This window comes from Chelonoidis abingdonii, chromosome 6 (genome assembly GCF_003597395.2).
Source record: "Chelonoidis abingdonii isolate Lonesome George chromosome 6, CheloAbing_2.0, whole genome shotgun sequence".
Lineage (NCBI taxonomy): Eukaryota > Metazoa > Chordata > Testudines > Testudinidae > Chelonoidis > Chelonoidis abingdonii.
The window spans coordinates 132,768,650-132,782,439 of NC_133774.1; the positions used below are offsets into that span (position 1 = coordinate 132,768,650).

General features: G+C 48.8%; 1 protein-coding gene across 1 annotated transcript in view; it reads right to left on the reverse strand.

Annotated features, from left to right (window-relative positions):
• Positions 1–13,790, reverse strand: part of KCMF1 (potassium channel modulatory factor 1) — a 74,368-nt gene that overhangs the window by 26,657 nt on the left and 33,921 nt on the right. The window contains exon 4 of the mRNA XM_075067507.1: positions 12,950–13,089. Within this exon, the coding sequence (XP_074923608.1) occupies positions 12,950–13,089 (140 nt within the window). The remainder of the gene's footprint in view (positions 1–12,949; positions 13,090–13,790) is intronic.

The window sequence follows — 13,790 nt, forward strand, 5'->3', positions numbered from 1 at the left end:
GTGGAATCTCCTTCCTTAGAGGTTTTTAAGGTCAGGCTTGACAAAGCCCTGACTGGGATGATTTAGTTGGGAATTGGTCCTGCTTTGAGCAGGGGGTTGGACTAGATGACCTCCTGAGGTCCCTTCCAACCCTGATATTCTATGGTTCATAGAATGTTTACTTGCTACCCTTTATGTCTCTAGCTAGTTTGATCTCATTTTGAGCCTTGGCCTTTCTAATTTTGTCCCTACATACTTGTGTTGTTTGTTTATAGTCATCCATTGTAATTTGATCTAGTTTCCACTTTTTGTAGGACTTTGATTTTTAGAAGAAGGACATTTTCTCAGCTCTGTGATGGGCCTCACCCACTTTCAATGCAAGGCGCATCCACTTAGCCTCGCTACTGTACCCAGAGCCTTTACCAAAGTCTTTCTGGTAGCAACAGCTCATTTCAGATGGAACGGCTTTACTGTTTTCCCCTACCTTGATGACTGGCTTCTTGTTGCCACGACACACCTGGAAGCCTACAAGCTGACCTCATCAGTGCTTCAACTACTTTCTTCCCTAGGAATAAGAGTGAACTTGGAAAAGTCTGTCCTCACTCTGATACAGACAACAGACTTCATAGGGGCCACCCTAGATTCAGTTACGGTGAGAGCTTATCTACCAAGGGATAAGTTTCACACCATGAACAACCTAATTAATCAGGTTACGTGCAACCCTTCAGCTCCGGTCGGAACTTGTCTCTACACATGGAACTGTCTATTTTATGAAAATCCAACAGCAACAATAATGGTTAACGTACCAGTCAGAGTCCTTTGAACTTGGAAAGAGGGTCCAAGCAAGACTGCCCTTTAGAATATGCACTAGTCATTCAATTCTTGACCACTGCCCTTCGATTCTCTTCATCTATTGAAGAAATTAAAACTGGCAACCACTAATAGATTTAACTTCTCACCAAAACTTTGTACCACAGGTATGAAATCTGTTCCGTATTTTGAGGAAGCTGCGCAGTCTAAAGTTTGAAAATATATAACAAAGATACTACCATATATTTTTCAAGTATAATGAGCACATAAGCAGAGCAGGTCAAGAATTTTTCAATAATTTGGGGGTGGGGGCGAAGAAAGGCTCAGAACATGCTGATTCATCAAAATGCATCACATTTTGACAAAGGTCTTGTTGGGAAGATCCAGGATGGAATTTTTGGTGAGAGAGCCCAGAATAGCTAATAGCCTGGTGCTTTGGGGGCTCACCTGGGCTGTGAGAGATCCAGGTTCATGTCCCTGGTCTGAATCAGGCAGAGAAGGGGACTTGAACCTAGGTCTTTCACATCCCTGGTGAGCACTCTGACTATTGGCTATTCCAGTTGGGGCAGGTGGGTCTTCTTTTTTTGGGGGGGGCGGGGTGGGGGGCAGGAAACAACTTGAAAGATGTTCGCTTTATTCCACATTGGAATGAAAACAAATTCTGAAACGCTGAACATTTTTCTTGAAACAGAACTCTTGTTTTCCAGCCAGCCTCACTACCAAGTTTAATATCAAGGGGTAACACCACCAATTATTACAATACTACAAATGTCCAAGGAAACTGGGGGCGGTGTTACCCTTCTGAACTGGAAGCTTCCAACTATGCAATCACTACATATAAGGAAAGGCAAAAACTTCAATTCTAGCCAGTCATACATGTTAACATGGCAATGTTTGAACAGGATCAGATTTATTCTGTTGAACTGATTTCTTTAAACTACTGCCCAAAAGAAGAATGACCAGATACAGGTAAAAACAATTCAATTAGCCCTGCAAATCGGGCTGAAAGTCAGAAAGCTTTTATATATACACAAGCATATTTTGATTACCACTGCTACTGTAAGTACTTGCTTAATGTCAGTATCTAAGCAAGGATAACTGTTTCAAAACATGGGCTCATAAAGCCATATAAACCTGAATGTCTTTCTCCTCAGTCATGTGCTCATATTCTCTGCTCAACTGCAGCAATACTACAATATTGAAACAAACAATTTTATAAGTACCTACAATGAAGAGACTTTATAACCAATGCTAAATTCAGCTCTTTACTAACACATCATGCAAATGTGCACTGGTGCTATGAGTAAAGTACTGTGGATGAAAATATCCTTTGTCACCACAAGCTAGGAACAAAGATATGGATATAAAAATACTGGAGACTGATCTGCAAATAAAGAATAAGGGTTCCCTTTTCAGACAGGTGGAGAACCACAACTCCCACTAAAATCAACAGAGAGGCAGGTGCTCAATATTACGAACTTTGGCCTCAAGTGCCAATGAAAAAAAAAAAGACATTTTTAAACATGGCTGCAGCCCCAAATGTGACAACTGGAGAAACTCAGAATCACACAATAGTCTGTATCTGCAAAGTTTCACTGACATCAAGTGGCATGAATCAGAATTACATCACCACACCAATGACAAAAACGCATCCACATTTAGGGGTTTTATTGCAATCACTTTATTTAAATGTATCAGTTAAAGCTAAACCTGAAATTACCTAAAAGAGGAGGCGCAGGAAGAAGAAAGTGATGTGCACCTGCACTTGATACCAGTGTCTAGGTCTAAACAGAATCAACACCCTCATTCTAACTCTCAAATCCACCAAAGGTCAAATGTGTTACACTCATCTTTGAAATGTGAAAAAAAAATAAAATAAAATAAAGGAGTCAGAAGAGAGGAGGAAATCTAAAATTATGAGAGTCATTTCTCTATCACACATTAGGTCTGATGTAATCTGTTTCAAGCTTTCATATTTTTATATCAACCAATAGCAAACAAAGATAAAACTGAGCAACATATACATTCACTCAATGTCCCACATACTCCTGAAACATAAAAAGCATCCATACATGAAGCTGGGGAAGATTTCTTGAACTGTTTGATTCCAGAGAGAACTTAATCTAGAATAGCTTAAGAACTGTGCAGGCATTTCTAGTAGGCATTTTTGTTTAAAATCACGTAGTGAAGAGCGGTGGACTTTTCTAAGACTAAAGTAATCTAGAGCGCAACAGTTCCTAAATAGCTGAGGTGTATAGTCATTAGTGTCAGACCATCACAACAAAGCATTTAAGGCATCAAAGACAGATTGCAAACTCTTCTTGCACAGATCCAAGCATTCCTAGACATAGTAAAGAGGGGTATTTCCCACGTTCAGAAAAAGTTTCAGAGACAGTTAACATCTACAACTCTATTGTATAACGCGGAGTTGAATACCACAGGGTAGGCCTACGCTAGAAATGCTAGACTGGCCCAGTTGCAGCAGTTAGTAGTAAATCCACCTCTCTGAGAGGTAGCTAGGTTGATCATAGAATTCTTCCCTTGACCTAGCAGTGTATACACCAGAGCTTCACAGTCCTGAGCAATGTAATTAAGCTGACTTAACTCTGTAGTACAGAACAGCCCCAGCTGCTGTGAACAGATTACTACTATTGAAATCACCAGGAAATCAAGTGATCAATAATAGAGAAAAAGCAAAACCCACCTTACAGGTCCAATATACCATAGCATTTTAATTTTATGGACCACTGAACAAGTGATAGTCAAATCCAAAGTTCCTCAGCAGGATCCAGCCACCCTTCCTTGATGGGAAGGCCACACTGGCTACATCTACACTGGAAAATAAACAAACAAAAAGACCCAGCCCCATGCAACCTCAGCAGCAAGTCTCAGAGCCCAGGTCAACTGACTTCAGCTCACATGACTCACATACAGGGCTAAAATTAGCAGTGTAGATGTTCCCGCTTCGGCTGAAGTCTTGGCTCTGAAAACCAACATCAAGGGTGGGTCTGAGTCTGGGCTCCAGCTTGCACAGAAACATCTACACTGCTATTTTCGGTCCCACAGCATGAGTCTGAGTCAGGTGACCTGGGCTTTGAGACTCTGGGTTTTTTTGTTTTTTTGTTTTTTTTTTTTAAAAACAGTGTAGTGGGCTACCATTAACCCTATCTTTGTAAGAATGAAGCACTTTAAGACTGTGCATATATATAGCAATCTCAAGAGCAGTCATTAGGTGGTATAACCTTTTTCTGGTAATGTCTGGACTTTCAGAAAAGAAAGGATGCCCTAGATGATTCTGGAGTCAGAAATCCAAAATGTGCCATACTGACTTGACACTGGAAAAAAAAATGGTTACCCACTTTTAGTAACTGCTGTTCTTCATGTCCATTCAAAGTAAGTAGGTGTGTGCGCGCTGCGTGCACGCCAGCCGGAAGATTTTTCCCTTAGCAGCCTCCGTAGGGTCAGCCTGGGCGCCCCCTGGAGTGGCACCACCACGGCGCCCTATAAAGGGGCCCGCCGAACCTCCACCCCCTCAGTTCCTTCTTGCCGGCACTCCGACAGAGGGGCAGGAGGGTGGGTGTTGGAATGGACATGAACAACACATCTCGAAGAACAACAGTTACTAAAAGGCGGGTAACCGTTTTTTCTTCTTCGAGTGGTTGCTCATGTCCATTCAAAGTAGGTGACTCACAAGCCTAACGTTAGGAGGTGGGGTCGGAGATCACTGTTGACTGGAGAACTGCACGCCCGAAGGCTGCATCATCCCTCGCCTGGTGCGTGATGGCATAGTGAGACAAGAACGTGTGGATGGAGGACCACATGGCCGCTCTACAAATCTCCTGAGCCGGAACCTGAGCCAGGAAAGTCGCAGAGGAGGCCTGCGCCCTAGTAGAGTGGGCCATAACCGGAGGGACAGGGGTCTTAGCTATGCAGTAGCATTCCTGGATGCAGGTCGCAATCCACGAAGAGATTTGCTGAGAGGAGAACGGGAGCCCCTTCATCCTTTCTGCCACTGCGACAAAGAGCTGGGTCGAGCATCTGAACAGCTTAGTACGCTCTATGTAAAAAGCCAAGGCCCTGCGGACATCCAGGGAGCGTAGCCTCTGCTCTTTGCTGGAGGTGTCTGGTTTTGGATAAAACACTGGGAAAAATATCTTGGCCCATGTGGAACTGCGAAACGACCTTGGTAGGAAAGCCGGATGAGGTCAAAGTTGAACCTTGTCCTTGTAGAAGACTGTGTATGGGGACTCTGACGTTAACGCTCGAAGCTCCAACACCCGTCGGGCCAAGGTGATCGCCACCAGGAAAGCGGTCTTATACGATAGGTACAGCAGGGAGCACGAAGCCAGAGGCTCAAAGGGAGGCCCTGAGAGGACAGAGGGGACCAGATTTAAGTCCCAAGCAGGTGTCGGCTGACACACATGCGGAAAGGGCCTGTCCATACCTTTGAGGAAACGCTCAACTAGCGGGTTCGCAAACACTGAGGCACCCCCCTCTCCCTGATGAAAAACGGATATGGCCGCCAAGTGAATGCGAATGGAGGAAAGGGAGAGGCCCAGTTGTCTTAGGTGAAGCAAATAGGCAAGGACAGCGGGAATTGGTACTCCCAGAGGGTCGTGACCCCACTGACCCAACCATATGGAGAAGCGCTTCCATTTAGCCAGGTAGGTGGCCCTGGTGGACGGTTTCCTGCTACCTAGCAGCACCTGCCTGACCTGCTGGAAGCACTGCAACTCCACCGGGTTCAGCCATGCAGCATCCAGGCTGTGATGTGAAGGGACTCGAGGTTCAGATGGTGGAGGGAGCCCCAGTCCTGCGTGATCAGGTCTGGGAGTAGGGGCAGCGTCAGGGGCACCTGAACTGACGTGTGCAGGAATGACGTGTACCAATGCTGGCGTGGCCACGCCAGAGCTATCAGGATTACCCTGGCGTGATCCCTGCGAATCTTTAAAGGCACCCTGTGTATCGGGGGATCGGAGGGAAGGCATAGAGCAGACTGTCCTCCCATGTCTGTAGGAAGGCGTCCGACAGAGACCCCCGACTGCGGCCCAGGAGGGAGCAAAACCGTTGGCACTTCCTGTTGTCCCTTGAAACAAACAGGTCTAACCGGGGAAAGCCCCAGCGCTGGAAAATTGAGCGCACCACATCCCATCGGAGGGACCACTCGTGACCCTGGAATGAATGGCTGAGGGTGTCCGCCAAACTGTTCTGCTCCCCCAGAAGATAGAACGCCGTCAGGCGAGTGGCATTGTGAACGCAGAAATCCCACAGCACGAGGGCTTCCCTGCAGAGGGGAGAGGAGCATGCACCCCACTGTTTGTTGACATAAAAAACTGCCGCCGTGTTGTCCGAAAGGACAAATGCACCTGCAGGCCAGGTGAGACCGGAAGGTCAAACACACCAGGCAGACCGCTCTCAGCTCCCCGACACTGATATGCAACTCGAGGTCCTCCGGCGACCACAAACCCTGCGTCTTGAGGCATCCCAGGTGAGCTCCCCAGCCTTGATCCGAGGCATCAGTCACCAGGGAGAGGGAGGGTTTCGGGGCAGCAAAGCGGACACCCATACAGACTTCCCACAGGTCAAGCCACCACCGTAGCGAGCTCAGCACCAAGTGGGGAATGGACACCACTGAGTCTAGGGGGTCCCTGACCAGGCAATAAACTGTCGTCAACCAAGACTGCAGCAGGCGAAGCCGGAGTCTGGCATGGACCACCACATAGGTGCACGCCGCCATGTGGCCCAACAGCCAGAGACAAACTCGTGCTGTGGTAACCGGGGCGCGGTGCAGTCCGAGGATGAGCTCGGAAATTGCACAGAACCTGGACTTCGGCAGGTATGCTTTGGAATGGGTGGAGTCCAGAACTGCTCCTACAAACTCTATTTGTTGCATCGGAGACAGGGTGGATTTGGCTTCGTTTAGGAGGCGGCCAAGGTCGAGAAAGGGCCGCCTCATGAACAACATCTGGGTCTCTATCTGCTCCTTGGAGTGGCCCTTTATGAGTCAGTCGTCCAGGAAGGGGAATACCTGCATGCCCCGCCTGCGCAGGAAGGCCGCCACTACCGCCATGCACTTCGTGAAGACCCTGGGAGCAGCTGACAGGCCGAACGGAAGCACCGTGAACTGCAGATGAACGTTGGCCACGACGAATCCGAGGTACTGACGGTGCTGTGGAATTATGGCTATGTGGAAATAGGCATCCTTTAAGTCGAGGGTGGCATACCAATCTCCTGGATCCAGGGAGGGGATGACCAAGGACAGGGAGACCATGCAGAACTTGAGTTTTTGCACAAACTTGTTCAGCCGCCGCAAATCTAGGATGTGTCTCAGACCCCCTTTTGCCTTCAGTATTAGGAAATACTGGGAGTAGAAGCCTTTGCCCCTGAGCTCCCGCGGGACTTCCTTCACCGCCCATGTCTCTGTGAGGGACTTCACTTCTTGAATTAGAAGTTGCTCGTGAGAAGGGTCCCTAAAGAGGGAGGGGGAAGGATCTTGGTGGGGCGGAAGGGAGGAGAACTGGATAAAATATCCCCTCTCTACCGTGCGGAGCACCCATTTGTCCAACGTAATTCGGGACCAGACACAGCAGAAGTGGGACAGATGTGACCCAAAGGTAAGGGTGGAAGGATCCAGAGTCTCTATCGGTAGGTCGTCCTCGACCGTACCATCAAATAGGAGGTCTAGGCCCAGATGGTGGTCTGAATTGGCTAGACTCCTGGCCGGAGGGGTGGCGCTGGTGACGCCTCCTGCCATTTCTGCCCCGCCTGAGCCCCAGCTCCTGGCAAGTCTGTGGCTCGTATGGCCAAGGGGCCGACTGCGGCCTAAATTGTCTGCGCTGAGTTGCGGGGGTATGCAAGCCTGGCGAGCGAAGCATAGCCCTCGAGTCCTTTAAGCTACAGAGACATTGGTCCGTTTTCTCTGAAAGCAGCATCTGCCCTTCGAAGGGGAGGTCTTCAATCGTCTGCTGGACCTCACAGGGCAGGTCAGAGACCTGGAGCCAGGCTCCCTGCCGCATGACCAGGCCCCTGGCCAGGGTGCGCAAGGCTGAGTCCGCTGCATCTAAGGCGGCCTGGAGGGAGGCTCGAGAGATCAGTTTGCCCTCCTCTACTAGGGCCGAAAACTCTGACCTCGAGTCCTGGGGAAGGAGCTCCGCAAACTTCGACATGGTCGAACAGGTGTTGTGGCCATATCAGCTTACTATTGCCTGTTGATTGGCAATGCGGAGTTGGAGACCCCCCGTGGAGTACACCTTTCTACCCAGGGCGCAAGTCTTTTTGCATCCCTGCTCTTCGGTGTCGACCCCTGAAACCCTTGACGCTCCCACTAGTTCTCCGCGTCTACTACCAGGGAGTCAGGGGAGGGTGGGTGTACAGGTGTTCATGCCCTTTAGAGGGGACGAAGTAGCGCCGCTCCATCCTCTTGGCAGTAAGGGCCAATGAGGCTGGTGTTTGCCATAGGGTGCAGGACGTATCCGCTATAGTCTTTATCAGCAGGACGGCCACCCTGGATGGCTCTGAGGGGGACAGAATGTCCACTACAGAGTCCGCGTCCACCTCGGTCTCCTCTGCTTGGATTGCGAGACTTTGAACTGCTCACCGAAGCAATTGTTGGAGGATTCAAGTGTCCTCTAGGGCCGGTGCCACAGCCGTGCCCGAGACTGACTCGTCCAGGGAGGCCGACTAGGAGATCACATGGAGCAGCCCTTCCTCCAGTGCATGCAGCCCCTCGGGGTCCTGCGGCACACGGTATTGAGGTTGCGGTGCCGGTTCCAAGTCTAAATGCGGCACCACGGCCAGTACCGGGGTCGCCAGTGAGCCACTTGGTGTATCATGTGGTGCCAGCGGAGCCCGAACTGGAGCCGCTGCCGGTGTCGCTGCCCGGTTAGGGGGTGCTGAACCTGACAATGGCACATCCCTGCCCGGCGACGGTGGGGGAGGCAGCTGCGTTGGAGCCACCGACGTCGAGAACACTGAAGCCTACCGTGACCGAGAGCCAAACGGCTGGCCTACCGACTGATGGTAGGCACAGGGAGTCCAAAACAGCCACTGCGAGAGCGGCTGCCATTGTTGCTGCCACTGCGGGTAACGTTGATGGCTCACCCCCGAAACCGATCTCCTGCTCCGCAACCGGCTGGAGCGATAGGAGTCTGCCTCTGAGTCTGAGGTCTCTGAGTCTGAGGACCCGGGGGGAGCAGCGCCCGTGCCGAAGGAGAGCAGTGAGGAGGCGGCGGGGAGCCTCTCTGGTCCGGTGCCACCTTCACAGTGCAGTGTGGGGAGGGAGGCAACAGCATGGCCAGCTTGCCTCTAGACTGTACTGGTGGACAGATTACAGTAGACAACTCCCTACCATGCGGGGAGGCCGGTGCCAGGAGGTCCATTAGGTCTGAGGCCACCTCGAACGCCTCCGGCATCGACAGGGGGCGTATGTCTCCGCTGAGGTCCGGGGAGTTAGGCTGGTCTGAACTTGACCGCCCTTTCTGCGCTGCAGGAGTCGACGGAACCGCGGAGGGCTGTAGCCCAGTCGTCTGCTTACACCCACGGACGGCATCGGCCTTGGATCCTGGTGGGGTGACCGATCCCTCACCGGCTTCTCTCTCTTGGCGGGCACCGGCGAAGGTGAGTGGTGTTGCACTGAGGCCGATTTCCTATGACCCGACTCTGTCCGGTGCCAGGTTTTCGACGACTTGGGCTGTGCCCCAAGTCCTGATGTCGGTGCTGGTGCACTCCGCACCGAGGACGACGTGCTGGGCCTTGCCTCGACCAGTTCTGGGTCCGAGGGTGGTCGCAGGGCCGCCTCCATCAGGAGGACTCTAAGTCTTTGAGCCCTGTCCTTCAGAGTTTGCAGGTGGAAGCCTCTACAGATAGAGCACTGGTCCTTTTGGTGACTCTCTCTGAGGCACCTCAAACACGCAGAGTGTGGGTCACTCTTGGGCATGAATTTCCCGCAGTCCTTGCAGAGTTTGAACCCGGGGGACCCGGGCATGCCCCAGCGAGCGACGACGACTCTGGGGGGGACCCCCCAACTACGAAAAACTATATACGAAGATCTAACTATAATATGACTGAATACACGGACTAAATAGTAAGGATAGGACACTGCCAACTTGCTACGCAAGAGAAGATCCAGCTAGCCGTCACTGGCGGTAAGAAGGAACTTAGGGGGTGAAGGGTCGGCGGGCCCCTTTATAGGGCGCCGTGGCAGCACCACTCCAGGGGGCGCCCGGGCCGACCCTACGGACGCTGCTAAGGGAAAATCTTCCGGCTGATGTGCACACGGCGTGCGCACACCTACTTACTTTGAATGGACATGAACAACCACTCAAAGAAGAACAACAGGTTAGATAAATACCTGTCAGGAACGGTCTTGTTATTACTTAGTCCTGCCTTGAGCGTAGGGATTGGACTAGATGACCTACTGAGGTCCCTTCCATGGCTCTATGGAATTGTGCTATCCATTTTAACAACCAGAGAACGTATCTGGTAACTTTTAATATGTATTAACGGAACAACTTTTTATATACTCCATCTTAAGCCGGTTCGTTTATAAGTTGACCCTCCCCCCCCCCCCCCCGCAAGTTGGATAAGTAAAAATGGAAAATTTTTATGACTCGTTCATAAGCCGACTCTCAGGGGTCAGCAAACTTTGGATCCCGGGCCATCAGAATAAGCCACTGGTGGGCCGAGATGGTTTGTTTACCTTGACTGTCTGCAGGCATGGAGGTAAATCTAAGTAAACAAAGTTTCCGAGCGCACCAGCTGCTTACCCTGACAGGCCAGGACAGCAACTGGTGGGGATTTGGGGGGGGGGGGCGGGGGGGGTAGAGAGCTGGGGTCAGGGGATAACCCCTGTATGACCACCCCCCACTATGACCCCATCCCTACCGGGACCCAATGGTCCCATCCCATCCCTTCCCACCTTATCTGGGAAGGGCAGGGGAGGATCTCTTGACTGGCCTTGAATCTTGCCTCCGACAGGCTGGGCAGTTCGGCCACAGCCTCTCCGGTGGGTCAGACCAGCAGTGCGGCTGCAGCATGTTCCGGCTGGACGGGTGTGGCACAGCTGCAGCGTACTCCGGCGGGCGGGCAGCTCGGCCACAGCCTGCTCTGGGGTCAGGTTCAGTGGCACGGCTGCAGCCTGCCAGGCCCTGGAGCTGCGCTGCTTCAGAGGCTGGGAGAGAGCAGCGTTGCCAAAACGGAGAGACTCTGGCCCTCTACCTCATTCCCTTCTGGCTCTGCTGGCTGAGCAGGCCTCTCCCATGCTCCCTCTGTTGGGGGGAGGGGCTGTGTCCCATCTCTTCTCTCTATACCCGTTCATAAGCCGAACCCCATTTCTCTGTCTTCCCGTTTTTTTTTTACTTTTTAAAAAATTCGGCTTCTGAATGAGCAATATACGTAATCTTACAAACAATGCAGATTCATTGAAAAGAGAAAAGTAGTTTAAAATAGGCAGTAAATCATTGAAACCCTTGCTGTCATATAGATAGCTAGGATTACTGTTTCTTTTACCTGTAAAGGGTTAACGCAAAGGGAACCAAACCCTGAACTCGAGGACCACTCAGGAAACCGGATTTTTAAAAGCATCAGGGAGGGAATGTTGTGTGTGTGTCCCTTTGTGTGGGTCTTTTGTCTGTCTCATCTGGCTATGAGAGGATCTTTTATCTTCCAGCTTCTAATCTCAGTTTCCAAGTTGTGAGTACAAAGTGTAGAAAAACAATACTTTTATGTTTTTTTGTATTTACATTTGTGTGTAGTTTGCTGGAATGTTAAATTGGATAGCTTTTTGAATAAGGCTGTTTATTCATTTTTTCTTTTAAGAAATTGACCCTTATTTCAACCTGATACAGAGACTAGTGTTTGTGTGTTTTTCTTTCTTTTTATATAAAGCTTTTCTTTTTATAGACCTGTTGGATTTGGTTTTTTTCCTAGTGGGGACTCAGGGGAGTGAGCCTGCAGCTCACTAGGGAATTGGTGGGAGGGGAAAACGGGAGGGGGGGAGGTAAATGTCCTCTCGTGTTTGTAATTCAAGAGTTTTCAGTAACAGAATTTCCAGATAACCACGAGGGGAAAGCCTGGGAGGAAGTAAAGAGAAGACAAGGGAAAGGGTTATGTTCCCTTTGTGGTAAGACTCAGGGCATCTGAATCTGGGGTCCCCCAGGGAAGATTTTGGGGAGACCAGAGTGAGGCAGGCGCTGTAATTCCTGTCTGGTGGCAGCGATATCAGATCCAAGCTGGTAATTAAGCTTGGAGGTTTCATGCTAGGCACCCACATTTTGGACGCTAAGGTTCAGAACTGGGATTTATGCTTATGATACTTGCTCACCTCCCAATTCCACAGAATAAAAACTATACAGTTACTCGAGTCTACAGAATATGGACAGTGTGCTGATTTGGTGACTGGGCTGAGAGAAGTGCTGTTGGGACAATTAGCATGCGGCAGGTTCTAAATGTCCCATAATATGCATCAAGAACACCCCCTGCATCCCACCTCCCAAAAGACAGTCAACATTAGGAATGAAAATTCTGGGCACAAAAAGTAAATTCCATGATATTAGGCTCTCTCCTGAGTTTTTCTGCATTGTACAATATTCAGCAATTTCTAAGCTTTCATTTTACAAGAGTTAAGTTCATCTTTTCTATTGTGAAGATACAGGTGGCATAATGTAAGCCTGATAGAAAACCGTATCCAACCAATACAACATCAGCAAAGGTTGCTCACTGCTCAACTATCCAGTTCTCCTTAAACTTTAGAACTTTAACTAAAATAATACAAATATAAACTTTATTTTTAAAAGACTTTTTCTCTGCCCTTTCATATTTAGAAAGAAATAAGCTATGTAGAAATTAAACACAAAAAACTATGTTAATACAACATTAAAGCTGGCTGGTTAAAATAAAAGTCAGGTAATGCAACAGTTAAGGCTCCAACAGCAATGGTGACTTGATCATGTTGCATATATGTAGCTTAGTAAAATCACTTACAAGAACACTTCACTCCAATTGTTTTTAAAATATGACAAACATTCTAATCTCTCAAGTGTCTGTGTATGTACACACCCACACCATTTTTAGAACACATACACAAACTAAAACGAAAGACAGAATAGAGCTTTAATTTCTCATATTTTCACCGTAATTCTAGAGCAATACTGATTCTCCTTACCACTTCTGTTGATGTTTCTGCATGCTCGGAAGTAACATGTTCTTGAAGAGATGTTTCCGTATAACCCATTTTTCCACAATACGGACAAGTAAAAGACTGTGGCTGCTCTACAGAGAAAGCTTCTCCACCATAGTACAAATCTGGAAAAGAAAAGCAGTGGGCAGACTTCACTCATGAAGAAGCATTACTAGATACACTGGAGTTCAAATATGTACGGTACAGTCATCTCCCTTAAAGTAGTCCTTTGGTCAAGAGACATTTTAACTCAGGCACTTGGTTATATGTCTGAAAACATAAGGCGACATTGATATTTACAAAGGTGTTCAATGAAATAAACCCTCAAAGAAATAAATGGATTGTGCTAATTTCATGCTACCAAGTAAAATAAAACATTAGCATTCAATAACTGCAAGTGCCTCATGTGCCACTTTCTACCTGAACTTGTCCTGTCCAACTCCACCCCCAAATCATTTTCCCGGATACAAGTTCACTACAGTAGAAATGTTGAGGTAGGCAGGTCTCCAGCAAGTTACCTTGGTCACCGCAAATCTACACAAAACAGTATTTAAATGTGTGCTGTCTACAATGGCACTCCTTCTACCACTGTTGGGAATGAACCAACATTAGCAACAATGGGAAATTGTAGAGAGAAAAAGCCTAGTCCAGACAAAGCTCACACTTGGTCTATTTACCGAAGCAAGGAACACTTGAAAGCCGTTATGGTCTAGTTTCCTTTTCAAGCACCTACACCTGTAGAATTTATATAGTTTGACTCCTGAACGAACAGCTACATTAAAATGCACCCTTGCAAACCTGCCCTGAAAATTTAACCACCTCTATT